We start from the raw sequence: 16,979 nt of genomic DNA, 5'->3' as shown, positions 1-16,979 counted from the left end.
CAGCCTCTGGGCGGGGGTGGGGAGTGGGGGGTGTGAGGCGGTGAGGGCTGATGCTTTCAAACCATCCAAAATGCCTCATTCCCTTTGTTGTAAAATATCATGTACAGAAAGATTAGCTCCACTTCAGCCACTTTTCATGAAACACTATCCCCAAGAAGGTACATCTCAAAACTGTAAGAAACATCCCATCTCAAATGATGAAATTGTAAAAAGAAAAAAAAAATCAGAATATTTTTAATGCTGGAAAATGCTAGCATAGCTCTATACTGGAAATTCTTAGAGCTCTGCAGATGGTCCTGAGAGACCTTAGAGAAGACTGAGGGAATCACTGGCAGCTCTTATTTTTCAAAGCGCTGTTGTCTGTTTAGCCACCCACTTGAAGCAACTCAAGTCCATGTTAGGAAATAAAGCTTGACGTTTTCAGTTTTACGCTGTGGGATCACAAAGATGCCACGTGGCTTAGAAATCTAACTCTGGGTATACATCTGGCTACCGAGGACTAGGGATAACTCGATATTAATTTTGAAAAGCCAGTAAAAGGTGTGGCACAATAGGATAAAATAAAGCTAAGTGAAGATCAAAGAGTGCTCCAGTAAACCGCTGCCTCCAACTCTCTGAAAGAAGAAAAAGTCCAAAGGGACCCTCTACTATTGTACTCAACCCAGCAGCTCCATCTGCGTCTGGGCCTCCCTGAGGCACGCAGCCCCGCCACTGGGCCGGGCCAGAGAGGCAGAGGATGAAAAATGGCAGGGAGCGAGCCTGCACACAGCTGCACACCTGGGGAGCGCCCTGTGTACTTAACTTTGTTCTTTTGCTCAGCGGCAGAAATGCCATTTGACAAATTTCAGTGGCTTTATGAGATCAAACACAGCCATTCATCCCCGGTTCCCTCCCCCACCAAAGGAATGCATTCTGCCCTTTGAAAGCGCTAGTGGAACCCAGCGGAAAGTGTACAACCTGCCATGGCTCCCCACTGCCTGCTCAATCAGGTCACCACCTGGGCCTGGCATTCAGACCGTGCTTCAGGGCGACCCAGACGTCCCTTCAGACCTCTTCTCCCAAGTTTGTAACCTCAGGCCAACTATTCCCAACACAAACCGCTTTCACATCTCACCCCGACGTCTTTGAGGTCCATCACACCTACCATTCCCTGGACAAGGCTTCCATGTTCGGCCGGGAGGGACAGAAGCCTTTCCCACTCTGGAGCTACATCTTCGGCCCTGTGTGTCTCTCCCATAGTCCTTACCAGAATCTGCCTACTGTCCTCCTTACATTTTGTTATTGCGGCTGTTTAGTCACTCATTCGTGTCAGCTCTTTGCAACTCCATGGACTGCAGCCCGCCGGGCTCCTCCATCCATGGGGTTTCCCAGGCAAGAATACTGGAGCGGGTTGCCATTTCCTTCTCCAGGTGATCTTTCCAACTCAGGGATTGACCTCATATCTCCTGATAGGCAGGTGGCTTCTTTACCACTGTGTCACCTGGGAAGCCCTGTCTTTCTCACACAGTTGTCTGGATACTCATCTTACCCTTTATCCTTGTCTCCCTCCTACTAGAAATGACAGAGACTTAAGTTCAGAAAGCTGCAAGCCTCCACATCACCGCCATGGCCCATCTCAGGGCTCTAAATGATACCTGCTTACAAACTCTCTGCATACAGTAGGTGACCAATAAGTGTCGAGTGAGCTGAACCAAATACACGACATGTCAGTTTCATATTGCCAAATGAGATTGTTTTGTTTTTGTTTTAGGTTTTTTAAAAAATTGTATTGGTGTATAGTTGATTTACAATGTTGTGTTAGTTTCAGCTGTACAGCAAAGCGAATCAGTTATACATGCACATATTGGTTGGTGGTTCAGTCACTAAGTCCTGTCCGATGCTTTGCGACCCCGTGGACTGTGGCCTACCAGGCTCCTCCATCCATGGGATCTTCCAGGCAAGAGTACTGGAGTGGGTTGCCATTTCCTTCTCCAGGGGATCTTCTCCACCCAGAGATCAAACCTGGGTCCCCTGCGTTGCATATATACATATATCCACTCATTTTTACATTCTTTTCCCACATAGGCCATTACGGAGTACTGAGTAGAGTCTGAACTACACAAAGCTGCTGAATGATCACTGATATCCTCTGCCTGTCCCCTGTCTGCTCACATTTCCAACAGCGCAGAGTATTCATGCCTAGAAGGCACACACTTCAGCATCCTGTGCCTGCCTGAGACAGAAAAATATTCCGATGATGATGATAATATGAATGACGACGACAGTGATGGCTGAACAAACACTTACTGAGAATTTACTGTGTGCCAAGTTAAGTACCTCACATTATGCATTCTCTCCTTTTATCCTCACAATCAGATCAGGCTTGTCATCCTCATTTTTACATGAGAAAATGGAGACTTTGGCTAAATAATGTGCCCAGGTTTGTCCAGCCAGTAAATGGCACAGCCAGGGTACAGGCACAGAACACTTAACCCCTATACTCTAAACCGCCTGACCACAGGCCACAGTGCATCCAGAATACAACAGGGGTGGGGGGTGGAGTGGAAGAAGGATACGTGCTGTGCTGTGCCTAGTTGCTCAGTTGTGTCTGACTCTTTGCCATCCCATGGACTGTAGCCCATCAGGCTTCTCTGTCCATGGGATTTTCCTGACAAAATTACTGGAGTGGGTTGCCATGCCCTCCCTCCAGGGGATCTTTCCAACCCAGGGATTGAACCCAGGTCTCCTACACTGCAAGTGGATTCTTTACCCTCTGAGCCACCAGGGATACCCAAGAATACTAGAGTGGGTAGCCTATCCCTTCTCCAGGGGATCTTCCTGACCCAGGAATCGAACCAGGCTCTCCTGCATTGCAGGCACATTCTTTACCAGCTGAGCTACCAGGGAAGCCCTAAAAGACACATGACTGATGACAAAAGCCAAGGAATATTTACGATTAAGACATACAAGCTGACATCAGCTTCTGCCACTTCATCCTCAACAGTGCCCAACAGGACTTTCTGGAACGATGGAAATGTTCCATATCCAAGCCTTCCAGACAGTAGCCACGAGCCACAGGTGGCTATTGAGCATTTTTAAAAAATGTATCTTATGCAACCTAGGAACTAAATTTAAAATTTTATTTAAGGTTAATTCATTTCAATCTGACTGTAAATAGGCCCCATCACTAGTAGCTACTATCCCAAAAGGGGAAGTTTTAGATCCAAGAGCAATACCACCAATATCTGTCTGTCCATAATGAAACTGAATGAGGTCTGGGCTATTTTAATATCCAATTTGCTTAGAGCCTAGTGGAGACAGGTTTTATTCTGAAAAAGATATGATATGTACAAAATAACTCCTTTACTGCTTCACTTAAACCTGTCAAAGCATTTTACCATCCACAAATGCACACATCTCATGCTGGAAATCAACTTTGAGTATTCTCCCGGTCTCTGCCTAAAGGCTATGTGGCAGAGACCTTTAACGAGAGAAAGGTAAAGGAAAAGGAAAGAAATTGTAGAAAACTATCAAGTTCATCACCTTCATTTGACACAAGTATGCACTCTCTCTAAAATTCTGAGGTTATGAGCTTCATTTTTCCTTCCACCACGCACATAGGAAAATAGCTTGACTTTTGAGGTGAACTTCTGAGATGTCAGAGACATGGACACCAAGTCCCATGCAGAACTCTGCTACGTAATCCACAAATCTCTCTGAACAGAGGTTGATTTAATCAGTGGAATTAATAAGGCGCCAAAAACAGCAGGCCCAGCGGATAATACTGCTCTTATCTTGGAATAAGACTAAAGACAGAGCTGCTCATAAAAAGTTAGAGATTTTGCAGTATTTCCCTAACTTAGAAGAATAAGGTTAAGGTTCAGATGAATTTAGAGGAAAGGCAACGCTTGTACACTGCAGGCGGGAGTGTAAACTTCTGTAGCCACTACAGGGAACAGTGTGGAGGTTCCTCAAGAAATGAAAAATGAAACCACCACATGCCCCAGCCATTCCACTCCTGGGTACATATTTGGAAAAACAAAAACACGAATTCTAAAAGACACATGCACCTGCAAGTCCACAGCAGCAACGTTTCCAGCTGACGAACTGCGTGCTCTGCTCAGCCGCTTGGCCGTGTTCAGCTCTGCCGCGGACTCACCACGGCTCCTCCATCCATGGGAGTCTCCAGCCAAGAACACTGGAGTGGCTTGCCGTGCCCTCCTCCAGGGGATCTTCCCAACCCAGGGATCGAACCCAGGTCTCCCGCTTTGCAGGTGGATTCTTTAGTGCCTGAGCCACCAGGGAAGAAGCCCCTGACAAACTACAGAAACACCCTAGACGCCCATCAGCAGATGAATGGATAGAGAAGATGCGGCAGGTGCATGCAGGCATGCGCGTGCACACACACACACACACACGTCCATCAGCAGATGAATGGATAGAGAAGATGCGGCAAGTGCACACACGCACACACACACATCCATCAGCAGATGAATGGATAGAGAAGATGCGGCAGGTGCACGCAGGTGTGCACGTGCACACGCGCGCGCACACACACACACACACACGTCCATCAGCAGATGAATGGATAGAGAAGATACGGCAGGTGCATGCAGGCGTGCGCATGCACACACACACACACACACACGTCCATCAGCAGATGAATGGATAGAGAAGATGCAGCAAGTGCACACACGCACACACACACATCCATCAGCAGATGAATGGATAGAGAAGATGCGGCAGGTGCACGCAGGTGTGCACGTGCACACGCGCACACACACACACACATCCATCAGCAGACGAATGGATAGAGAAGATGCGGCAAGCGCACGCAGGCACGCGCGTGCACACGCGCACACACACACACATCCATCAGCAGATGAATGGATAGAGAAGATGCGGCAGGTGCACGCAGGCGTGCGCGTGCACACGCGTGCACACACACACGCACGCACACGTCCATCAGCAGATGAATGGATAGAGAAGATGCGGGAGGTGCACGCAGGCGCACGCGTGCACGCGTGCGCACACACACACACACACACACACACACACACACACACAATGAAACAAGTAACGCAGCCATAAAAAGAACAAAATTTTGCCGCGTGCAGCAACATTTTGGAGAGTATTATACTAAGTGAAACATGTCAGACAGAGAAAGACAAATACTGTATGATATCACTTTTATATGGAATCTAAAAAAATATGACAAAGTACTGAATATAACAAAAAGAAGCAGACTCACAGACACAGAGAACAAACCAGCGGTGACCAGTTGAGGGAGGGAAGAGGAACAACATGGGGGTGGAGGAGTGGGAGGCACAGATTAGTGGACAAAAGAGAGGCTCAAGAATGTATTGAACAATATGGGGAACACAGCCAAGATTTTGTAATAATTGTAAACTGAAACTAACCTTTAAGAATTCTATAAAAATTAAAAAAAACGTTTTTAACTTGGGACTAATTTAGATTCCTCTCATGCACTGACACAGATAATTTCTAGCCTCTCAAAATTTAACACCTTTGTCTCCAGACACTCAACTCTCTCTCAGAGGCCACAGTAGGTGAGATGCCGAGCTCTGCCCATTGCACTCCCAACATACCTCGTGTTGCTTTTTTTGTTTCTATCCTATAGTGTAGTGGTGATAGTCCCTCAGTCGTGTCCAGCCTTTTGCAACCCCGTGGACTGTACCAGGCTCCTCTGTCCATGGGATTCTCCAGGCAAGAACACTGGAGTGGGTAGCCATTCCCTTCTCCAGGGGATCTTCCCCGTCCTGGGAATTGAACCCGGGCCTCCCGCATTGCAGGCAGATTCTTTACCATCTGAGCTACACGGACCAACACCTAATTCCTATGTCATGCCAAGAACTCTCATCCGACATCCTCCTGCAAACAGTCTCATTGCTCTAATCCAGCAGTTCTCAAAGTGTGGGGTCTGTGAACCCCTGGATGGAGCCCACACATGTGAACCCCTCAGATGTTTCCAGCTTCTCTGCCGCCGCTCCCCTGAGTGGCCATCAGGATGGCCAGCTGACTCCTATCCAGTCACGCCTGCCACCTCACCCCTGCTGCTCCTCCCTCTGTCTAGAGCATCCCTTGCTCCCCCTGACCACCACCTGCCACAATGCTGCTCATCTTTTAACATGCAGTTCACACACCATTAGTCCCTCAAGCCCAAAACACAAGTAACCTCTCCCTACATAAAATCCTGATCACATTTTATCACACTTGGATTTGCATTCAGATTTTGCAAACCCAGGTCAGTGCTTGGAGCACACAGACACACAGTGGTGAGTGATCATGATTTATAAAATCAGAGCTGAGCATTGCAGTGGGCATGGCTTTTCCCTAAGATGGCTTTTCAAATATTTTAACTTTCCTGACGAAGCTCTTCTCAATTACTCCAAAGCTACCAAAACTTTCCCAAGAATAAAAACCTAGCCTCATCCCTAATTTAACCCAAGAATGGACATTTTACTTCATAGACTCATTCAATAAACCCACGTGAGCACAAAATTATGTACCAGGCAACCATGGACAAGACAGAGAAGCTCCCTGTTTAAGCACCACAGAGAAGACATTTCAGCTGACAATAAAAATGAAGGAAAGAAGGAACACCTTTAGATCCTGAAAGACCTCTAAAGTATGTATATAAAAGGGGATTTAGCAGGAAGTGCTGGATGGTTGGAGTGTATCCTACAGGCGCTCAAGGACAAGGAGGCGGTATTTGAATCAAGATCTGAACAAGCAGTCACAGGAAGACCCGGGACTGAGCATTCCAGACAGAGGATGGACAGGACAAAGGCTCTGGAGTGGGACCAAGCTGAGAGGCTTAGAAGGAAAGACAGGGACGTTCCTGGGGCTCCAGTGGCTAAGACTTTGAGCTCCCAATGCAGGGGGCCCAGGTTCGATTCCTGGTCAGGAAACTAGACACCACATGCCACAACAAGAGTTCACATTCTGCAGCTAAGACCTGGTGCAGCCAAATAAATATACAAATATTTAAAAAAAAAAAGGAAGAGAGTGTTCAGTACTCAAGGCTAGTGTATGAGGCAGGGAAGGCTTCTGAGGAGGTAAGAAGAGGCATCTTTACTTTTCTCAGGGTCTTAGAAAACTTATCTCCATAAATGCAGGGACATTCTTCCAGGGAATACATGTGTAAATTCTTCTGAGATCTTGGAAGGAAAGAATTAAGTATCAAAAGAAGATAGAACATGAATTAAGAAAAAGGAAGATACACTTACCATAGGAAATAGTACATATTCTCTGAGGAAATCTTGAGAATCAAACTGATTATAATCTCCAAAATCAGCTGAAAAGAAAAGGGGGGAGGGTAGTCTTTATTATATGACATTAAAGATGGGATAAAATAGGGTAAACTTATTACTATATTTACTCTTCTCACCTCATCCTATTTCTGCACTATTATTAAATACAAACAACGCCAAGATGGGTTTGCTATTACTACCGCTTTTACATAGCAATAATGTAAATATCAGCATGCAACCACTGCAACATAATTCTCTAGCAAGAATAGAGACATTTGAAAGTGATTCCTAATCTATTTTAAGAATTTAAAACAAACCTATATTTATCTTTTATGAAATATGTGCCAACACAGATCTTAAGACTATCTGCCAAGGGGACTTTTTAACACAAGGTTAATTTTGAGAACTGAAGAGCCAAACCCATCTGCATCTCTTCATATATTTGCAGCTGGAAATTCCCACTGTAAATCACCCTTGGCAAGCAGCGCTGCAAATTTTTACACCTCCTAAACAACTCCATGTGTTACAAGATGCCCCGAATTCTGTTTTGTCCTGTTTTTATCTCACAATTATAAGTCTGAACACACATAAAATGAATACAGAGAACCTCTGTCATAAATCAATAAATGTCTTGCATCTTATCCTACTTGCTCTCAACAACAATAAAAAAAATCAAAACAGTATGATATTTAAATTTCATGTTAAATGTTCACTATCAGGTAGAAATGGATCCAGACATCTTTAAGGTAACAAAAATAAGTGGATCCACACAGAAGGCCAGGGTGAAGACGTTACCAAGAAGGCAGGGTTTCACCTACAAATATGCGTAAATTCCTACAAGTAATTACAAGGTGAGGCATTTGGAAATACCAAAGACCAAGAGCACTGCCTATTTCCAAAGTCAGTCATCTGTTATCATACTTTGTCACAGCTTATATCTCTGTTGATGTGACTTTCTAACTCCCAATGAAGGCTCTCAGAAAAAATATTCTACAAATATTATAGCTAGAGGATTTCATCAGATTGAATAGCAAACTTCAAGGATCCAAGTAAAAGGATCCTAGAGTAAGTTCACCAACTTCCTTTAGCCTGAAAGCGATCACTGAGGTCCTCCAATATCCAGGATGCTTGTAATGAGCCCAGTGATTGAAGAGTGAGAGGGGAAAAAAGAGAGTTAAAAAAAAGAAGAAGAAAAGGAAGCACTTAAAGGAGAAAGACCCAATTGGAAGATGAGGGACCCACCAGATCTTTCCTTTCATCTCCCCATTAAGGGTATCTTCTCCACTGTTTGATTTTTCAATTATAACCACTGATGGTCCTCATATACAGTCTGGGCATTGCTCCTTCCTTTTCCAGTCTTTAGGTGAACAGATGAGATACAACGTATTTTGCAGACTTCCAATCCACAGGGAGAAGCTAACTACTAAGTATCATATGGCCAACTAAAACTGCTAACCCATTAACATCCCAGGAATGAAAGTTATCAGGGAAAGGCTGCCACTTCAGGCATTTAAAGTCCAAGTTTAACTTCAGTGCAGAGTTTGGGATGAGAAGTTCAGTTCACAGTTTCTAAAACAACAATCCACACAGCAAGGACTCTGCAGCTGGCAGGCCTACATTTGGATGGTATCTGATTTTAAGCAAAGTAGCTACTGCAAGGGAAACATGTTTCTTTTTAAAAAGAAACTTGTCTTTTTATCTTCTTGTTTTTAACATGACTAAAGACAATGAAGCTACCAGTCAATAAAGAACAGTGTATAAATATATGTAAAAGATTACACAGTGTGCTACACAAATAGGTGTAAAAATTTACAGATTAAAAAGAAAAAAACAGCTGTCTGATTGATCTAGATCAGTGTAAGTAGGGTAGGTTGAAGGATAAATTGACTCTGACACACATTAGCTATCTCACATTACTACACTGCAGTTTAAATTTCTCTCTTTACCTGTCAGAATAAAGTACACTATAATGTCTTAGGCTCTCACACTTGAAACTGATGTGAAAGTCACAGAGTCGTAACATCAAGCCACAAAATATGACCACATTGGGCAGTGGAAAAACTCTAAGAAAATGGTCTACAAACCCCGCAATGGAGCTTTAATTAGAGGCAGGATGAAAACTGCTATTTCTTCATATAAAACTAAAATTATACAAGCTTGAGCAATTTGCAAACAGCTTTGAGGAATCCACCATCCTGCCACCAAAAGTCACTACCTCTGCACTTTTAATGTAAGATAGCTCAAAATGCAAAAAGAGCTACAAAGGGATCATTTAAGTAAATTTAGCTTTTCCCTCTGAGAGGCTAGTGGTGCCAGCATTTAAGACCAGATGGATTGTCAAACACCGGTCCCCACTCTTACCTTGCACAGCTAAGCCCGCCAGCCGAATCACCTGTTCCAGCGAACACCGCAACCGCCCTTCAAGCACGTCTTTTTTGACTTGCAGGTAATACTGATATCTATTCATGGAAACAGAAGGAGAAATAACCTTAAAAACACATACTTGGAATATATTCCCACGCCATGAATGCCTCTAGATATGACGCCTTGTGTACACAGCAGGATACACAGGTGATGTCGATAAAGGTCAGGTCTATAAAAGATGGAAAGTGACCTCTGCCTGTGTTTGTCTTTGTTTGATGTGGCAGGTGCCATGTCCCCTTCGCTCTGAGTTCGAAAGTGCTCTCATCACATCATTTCATGGTAGGCCGGCAGGATGAGCTACTGATAAGGACCAGCTCTTCATAACAAGAGACTGAGCACGGGAGCACTCTTGCACACCTGGACACCCACAACACACAGCTGCCAAAGCCATGCAACAGTGTGCATTCCTGAAAAAAATTATGGAAACACACTGTTTTTTTAAATCCCAAGGTTACAGAGGGTAGAAGACAAACAGGCAAATCATTTAGAATTCTGCTAACGGACAGTATAAAGCTTTTCAGTCAGGCTCACCCTCCACATCTGTGACTCACAAAAATCTAATCGAATGTGACACTGAGCCTTCCAACCCAAAGTACATCCTCAAAGCAGCAAAGTGCAGACAGACAGAATGTGCCCATATACAACATCAACCTCAGACCAGACCACTGTTCTCAGAAGCTAACAGAGTGCTGTTGTTTCCTTGCCAATAAAATCATAATTAGAATTACCTAAGCGTTTAGAAATCTCCTTACCCCAAACCTTTACATCCCAGGACTCCACTTCCTTTGAATATACTCTTAAAACAAGCTACCTCTAGAACAGTCACACTTTTTAGGCATTAATTCTTGGCAAATGCTAACAACTTCTTCGCTCCTGATAACCACAACTCTGTAATGTCTTCAAAACTTCAGCATGTCAATCAAGGGAACTTAGGAGTGACCCAAAGCCCCGCTGTCTTGGAGAGAGGCAATCAGCCCTGAGAGCAAATTATTGCTGTCTCTGCCTTGATATCATGGACATCATTACATGCCAGTAGTACTGTTAATCATGCAGTCATGCCTGACTCTTTGTAACTCCATGCACTGTAGCCCACCAGTTCCTCGGTCCATGGGGTTCTCCAGGCAAGAATACTGGAGTGGGTAGCCATTCCTTTCTCCAGGGGATCTTCCCAACCCAGGGATCAAACTCAGGTCTCCTGCACTGGCAGGCGGATTCTTTACTGTCTGAGCCACTAGGGAAGCCATCATGTCAACCTAGCACCTATTTGAGAAGAAGAATCCAGTTCTCTCTACGGAACAGTTCTCTACTTCTTTCCTCTTGAGTCTACAGGACAGGGTAAAGACAGCCATGGCAGCCTCTGGTGGGAAAGCGCGTGTGAGTTGCTCAGTCATGTCCGACTCTTTGCAACACCATGGATTGGGGCCCACCAGGCTTCTCTGCCCACGGGATTTTCCAGGCAAGCATACAGGAGTCGGTTGCTGTTCCCTTCTCCAGGGGATCTTCTTGACCCAGGGATCGAACCCAGGTCTCCCACACTGTAGGCAGACTCTTCACTATCTGAGTCACTAGGGAAGTCTCTGGTGGGAAAACCTTTAATTAAAATTAGAAAGACCAACACTGAGTTATCTAAAAATTTTTTCTAGTCAAACTTAATATCTATTAGAAAAGCCACCTATTTTTCCTACCATCATTTTATCTTTCACCTAAAATATTCATAATCATTTTACAAGGTCCATTATGAGAAGGCGATGGCACCCCACTCCAGTACTCTTGCCTGGAAAATCCCATGGACGGAGGAGCCTGGTAGGCTGCAGTCCATGGGGTCGAGAAGAGTCGGACACGACTGAGTGAGTTCACTTTCACTTTTCACTTTCATGCACTGGAGAAGGAAATGGCAACCCACTCCAGTGTTCTTGCCTGGAGAATCCCAGGGACGGGGGAGCCTGGTGGGCTGCCATCTATGGGGTCGCACAGAGTCGGACACGACTGAAGTGACTTAGCAGCAGAAGCATATATATATATATGTTATATATATAATTTATTCTTACTTTTTCTTGGTTAAAAATTGTTTTATTCTCTTAGCAAATTTCAATAAAATTATATAAAGTTATACAGTGTAGCAGGGCTTCCCAGGTGACACGGTGGTAATGAATCTGACTGCCAGTGCAGAAGGTACAGGAGATGTGGGTTTGAATTCTGAGTCAGGAAGATCCCCTGGAGGAGTAAAAGGTGACCACTCCAGTATTCTTGCCAGGAGAATCCCATGGACAGAGGAGCCTGGCGGGCTACAGTCTGTGGGGTCGCAGAGTTGGACATGACTGAGCACACATACAGTGCAGTGTTATCAGCCACAGCCACGCTATACATTAGTTCCTCAGCTCTTATTCGTCTTCTGTCTAAATGTTTGTACCCTTTTACCAACCTTCCCCTATTGTCCCTACCTCTCAGGGGGTCCACTAGTGAGTCAGTAATTTGACTTCCTGTCAAAATCAGCTGACTAAATCAACTAAGGCTGTACATCGAGGCTGCATATTGTCACTCTGCTTCTTTAACTTATGTGCAGAGGACATCATGAGAAACGCTGGGCTGGATGAAGCACAAGCTGGAATCAAGATTGCCAGGAGAAATATCAATAACCTCAGACATGCAGATGACACCACCCTTATGGCAGAAAGAGAAGAACTAAAGAGCCTCTTGATGAAAGTGAAAGAAGAGAATGAAAAAGTTGACTTAAAACTCAACATTGAGAAAACTAAGATCATGGTTTCTGGTCCCATCACTTCATGGCAAATGGATGGAGAAACAGTGAAAACAGTGACAGACTTTATTTTGTGGGGCTCCATTTTCACTGCAGATGGTGACTGCAGCCATGAAATTAAAAGATGCTTGCTCCTTGGAAGAAGAGTTATGATCAACCTAGACAGCATATTAAAAAGCAGAGACATTACTTTGCCAACAAAGGTCCATCTAGTCAAAGCTATGGTTTTTCCAGTGGTCATGTATGGATGTGAGAATTGGACTATGAAGAAAGCTTAGCGCCGAAGAATTGATGCTTTTGAACTGTGGTGTTGGAGAAGACTCTAGAGAGTCCCTTGGACTGCAAGGAGATCCAACCAGTCCATCCTAAAAGAAATCAGTCCTGAATATTCACTGGAAGAACTGATGCTGAAGCTGAAACTCCAATACTTTGGCCACCTGATGAGAAGAACTGACTCACTGGAAAAGACCCTGATGCTGGGAAAGACTGAAGGCTGGAGGAGAAGGGGACGACAGAGGAAGAGATGGTTGGATGGCATCACTGACTCAATGGACATGAGTTTGAGTAAACTCCAGGAGTTGGTGATGGACAGGGAGGCCTGGCGTGCTGCAGTTCATGGGGTCACAAAGAGTCAGACACGAATGAGTGACTGAACTGAACTCAATTAATGTACATAACAAGTATCTTTGCTGATTTTCAGAGACAAGTCCCTGGTATATGTAGAAAAACTCTTTGTATCCACTCACTACTCTGAGTTCAGAGGACACAGCCTTGCCCTCACCTACTCATTGTATTCTTAGCTGGTTAAAGGCATAGTGGAGTCAAAATCTCAACAAATAGGAACAGAGGTTACATCAAAAAACTTGTGATTGAAAGTCTTTTCCTGGTAATCAAGTGGCAGTCTGCTGCTTCTGAGTGTGCACAATTTGGAGCAAATACTAGATAGGACGCTTTTAAAAAGCCTGTAAAGTTGAAGCTACCGCCCTCACGTGTGTGTGTGTGTGTGTGCGCGCGCGCAAGTGCGTGTGCGTGTGCGTGTGTGTTTCTTTGTTGACGGAGTTTCTGGAAATAACATACGATGGCGGGAAAAGGGGAAGCCATGACCCACCTGCTTAATCTTCATAGGAGAGAATCGGAGTAAATGAAAATATTTTGAAGCAATAACTGTACACGAATTAAAAAAGAAACAGCATGAGAGCAGATCAAAGTACTGAAGACCTAAGAAACCTGAATCGCTGCAGAGTTAAAATATGTTATACGTTACCTTCTAGCTTCCATTTTTCCTCCCTGTTCACTCAGGTCAAGTCCCCAAGCTCAGGCATATTTTTCAGACGTTTCACCCAAGGAGAGTTACCATCACAGAAGGGCAGTCTCATACATTCCTGGGATCCACGTGCCTGCTGTTTGCCTGCATGTCTCCTGTTACAAGGGGAGGGACGGCCAGCCTGCACATGGCAAGTGCCAAGGGTCACAGGTTCCATGGTTTCATTCAAGAGCCCCAACAAAAATGCTTTACACTGGCAGCTTTGCTTCAAGGAGCATGCACCCTCATTAAGTATCAATACAAGCAAAGCTCAGGGCTTTACAGCCCTTACTTAAATACCAGAGTCATGCCTAAAACCATAATCTACTGATGTACACTATTAGTTCATCTCCTGGAAGAAAGCTAGGAGAGAAACACAGGCATCAGGAGTTTTCTTCTCATGCAAAGCTACAGTCCATGTTTTCTCTGGTGTCCTCCACCCTTCCTTCAAGGTTTCTCCTCAGTATCTCTCTGCCTCGCTGTTTCCCTGTCCCCAGACTGGTTCTTGATTTTTCTCTGGCACCTCTCTTGTGCTTCTGGGCCAGTTTTCCAGGAAACAGTAAAAGGTCTACTCATTCATGTAAGGTAACTTCTCCTTCAAGAGACTTAAGGAATTGCTTGGGAGATTTTCACTGAAGATCTTTTATGCTTAGAAACTGGTGGGTCTTCCCTGGTGGCTCAGATGGTAAAGAATCTACCTGCAATGTGGGAGACCCAGGTTCAATCCCTGGGTTGGGAATATCTCCTGGAGAAGGAAACGACAATCCACTCCACTCTTGTTGCCTGGAGAATTCCATGGACAGAGGAACCTGGTGGGCTATAGTCCAAGGGGATATAGAGAGTTGGACATGACTGAGGGACTAACACTTTCATGGAAGATCTTTTACACTTATAACCTAGCTGGTTCTCAGACAGAACACCTTCCTATGGAAACCCAGGCAAACAAGGGGGTCCTTAGGCATCAAAGATCTTTCAAGTGGCAAGAATTCACTGTGAAAGCAGATAGATCTTTAAAGAAGAGTCACTTAGAATCAGAAGACCACACTTTTAAAACTAGGGGAATAAGAAAAGAGGGATAAGGAAAAGTGTTAACTTCAGCTTATGACCAGAGAACCCTCCACCTGTGGCTTTTTTCAGAAAAGTTCAGTTCAGTTCAGTTCAGTCGCTCAGTCGTGTCCAACTTTTTGCAACCCCATGAATTGCAGCATGCCAGGCCTTAAGTTCACTTAAACTCATGTCCATCAAGTTAGTGATGCCATCCAGCCATCTCATCCTCTGTCATCCCCTTCTCCTCCTGCCCTCAATCTTTCCCAGAATCAGGGTCTTTTCAAATGAGTCAACTCTTCACATGAGGTGGCCAAAGTACTGGAGTTTCAGCTTCAGAATCAGTCCTTCCAAAGAACACCCAGGACTGATCTCCTTTAAGATGGACTGGTTGGATCTCCTTGCAGTCCAAGGGACTCTCAAGAGTCTTCTCCAACATCACAGTTCAAAACCATCAATTCTTCATTGCTCAGCTTTCTTCACAGTCCAACTCTCACATACAGGACCACTGGAAAAACCATAGCCTTGACTAGACGGACCTTTGTTGGCAAGGTAATATCTCTGCTTTTCAATTTACTATTTAGGTTGGTCACAACTTTCCTTCCAAGGAGTAAGCATCTTTTAATTTCATGGCTGCAATCACCATCTGCAGTGATTTTGGAGCCCCCAAAAATAAAATCTGACACTGTTTCCCCATCTATTTGCCATGAAGTGATGCCATGATCTTAGTTCTTTTTCACTCTCCTCTTTCACTTTCATCAAGAGTTATAGGATATTAAAAACAAATAAACAAAACATCCCAAAACCTCAAGAACAGACTCTCAGGATAGGAAGGAATGTTAATGCTTATTGAAGAAAGCTACAATGGGAATCTCATAAGAACAACATGCACAAAACCCCAAACCCAAACAAGCCAGAAGACACAATTTCAAGGTGGGACGGGAGAGTAAAGCTTGCCTACTCCTCCTATTCATAGAGTGTTTGAAATTCTTCTATATGCATGAAACCATCCTAGCTCAAGTGGTTTCGACTCATTTTCTACTCCCCACATGGATATTAACACATAGTCATTCAGCACGTCCTTGTACATCCAACTCGGCTAGAAGCTGAAGAGTTCCTGGAGAAGTCTAAGGCAGTCTCTGCCCTGCAAGGATGCTCATCATCTCTCGGGCCACTGCTGTCACGGCTTCTCTTTCTAGTGCACTATTAAGGGTTTTAATGCTTAAGAACCAGTGAGTAAAAGCATTGTAAAAGGTATTATTCTAGCATTAGCTACCACAGCTAGAAGGCTTTTGCCCATCACCTGGAGGCAAGAATGATCAGCTGAGACCTTGGGGAAATACAATCCACAGGATCCAGCTAAACAATAGTCATGATTTTTTTGACCTTGCTGATCCCAACTTTCAGCTACAATTATCACTTCTATAAAACATGTGAGCAGGTTCTATTACAGATCCATGCAATGCTAGGCAACAGCGAATCCCAATCCACTAGCAGGGAACACCAGGATTTTTCCTGGTCCTTTAGGTTAAATGTAGTCTAATACTGGGAAACTAAACCGAGGAGCTGAAGAATGCAGTGCTCTTTCCTGGAAGCCATCCAGACTACAAGAGAATCTGAATAGCGTTAATGATATGGTACAACAGCCATTTGAGATTGTGGATATTACTACATGAGATCACAGACACGGGAATGGAATCTGAACCACTTTGTTAATTGATTGTTTGCTACATTTCTGCTCAAAAGGCACTTTTATAAAATATAATAATTCTATCCTATATGAAGACCAAATTAGAGAATATGAGCTGAAATTCTATTTCTAGAGTGTTTGGTTTTTGCTTATTTTTGATTAGAGATTCAATTCTAACAGAAGTCAAATGTAACAGTGAATCCTATTTTGGAAACATGCAATTTCATGGAAGTATACTCCACTCCACCCTGTCATAGCTTTGGGTGGAGGGGGAAAAGAAAAAAACCAATCTTTGTGCCAGGAAAGTAAGTATTTGCCAACTTTCCAAAGGGATCCTCTTTGAAAACCCAAGCCCACAAGGAAAACTTTTAAATAATTTTTATATTCAAAGACCTGGAAATAGTCCATCTGACTGCTGAGGTCCAATGAATGATTTTCGGTGAAGATTTTGCTTTCTCTCTAAAAAACAGTGGACATAATTGTACTTGTTGAATAAGGGTAACATTT

General features: G+C 44.0%; 1 protein-coding gene across 2 annotated transcripts in view; it reads right to left on the bottom strand.

Moving 5' to 3' along the window:
- PTPN14 (protein tyrosine phosphatase non-receptor type 14) overlaps positions 1 to 16,979 on the bottom strand; it is a 190,219-nt gene that overhangs the window by 44,951 nt on the left and 128,289 nt on the right. For both annotated transcript variants that reach the window (XM_019976219.2, XM_070768587.1), the window contains exons 4-5: positions 9,615 to 9,712; positions 7,230 to 7,297 (exon numbers count right to left, since the gene is read on the bottom strand). In XM_019976219.2, coding sequence (XP_019831778.2) covers positions 7,230 to 7,297; positions 9,615 to 9,712 — 166 coding nt within the window. The remainder of the gene's footprint in view (positions 1 to 7,229; positions 7,298 to 9,614; positions 9,713 to 16,979) is intronic.

This window comes from Bos indicus, chromosome 16 (assembly GCF_029378745.1).
Source record: "Bos indicus isolate NIAB-ARS_2022 breed Sahiwal x Tharparkar chromosome 16, NIAB-ARS_B.indTharparkar_mat_pri_1.0, whole genome shotgun sequence".
Lineage (NCBI taxonomy): Eukaryota > Metazoa > Chordata > Mammalia > Artiodactyla > Bovidae > Bos > Bos indicus.
Note: the sequence above shows the minus strand (reverse complement) of the source record. Positions and strands in the feature narration are given on the sequence as shown.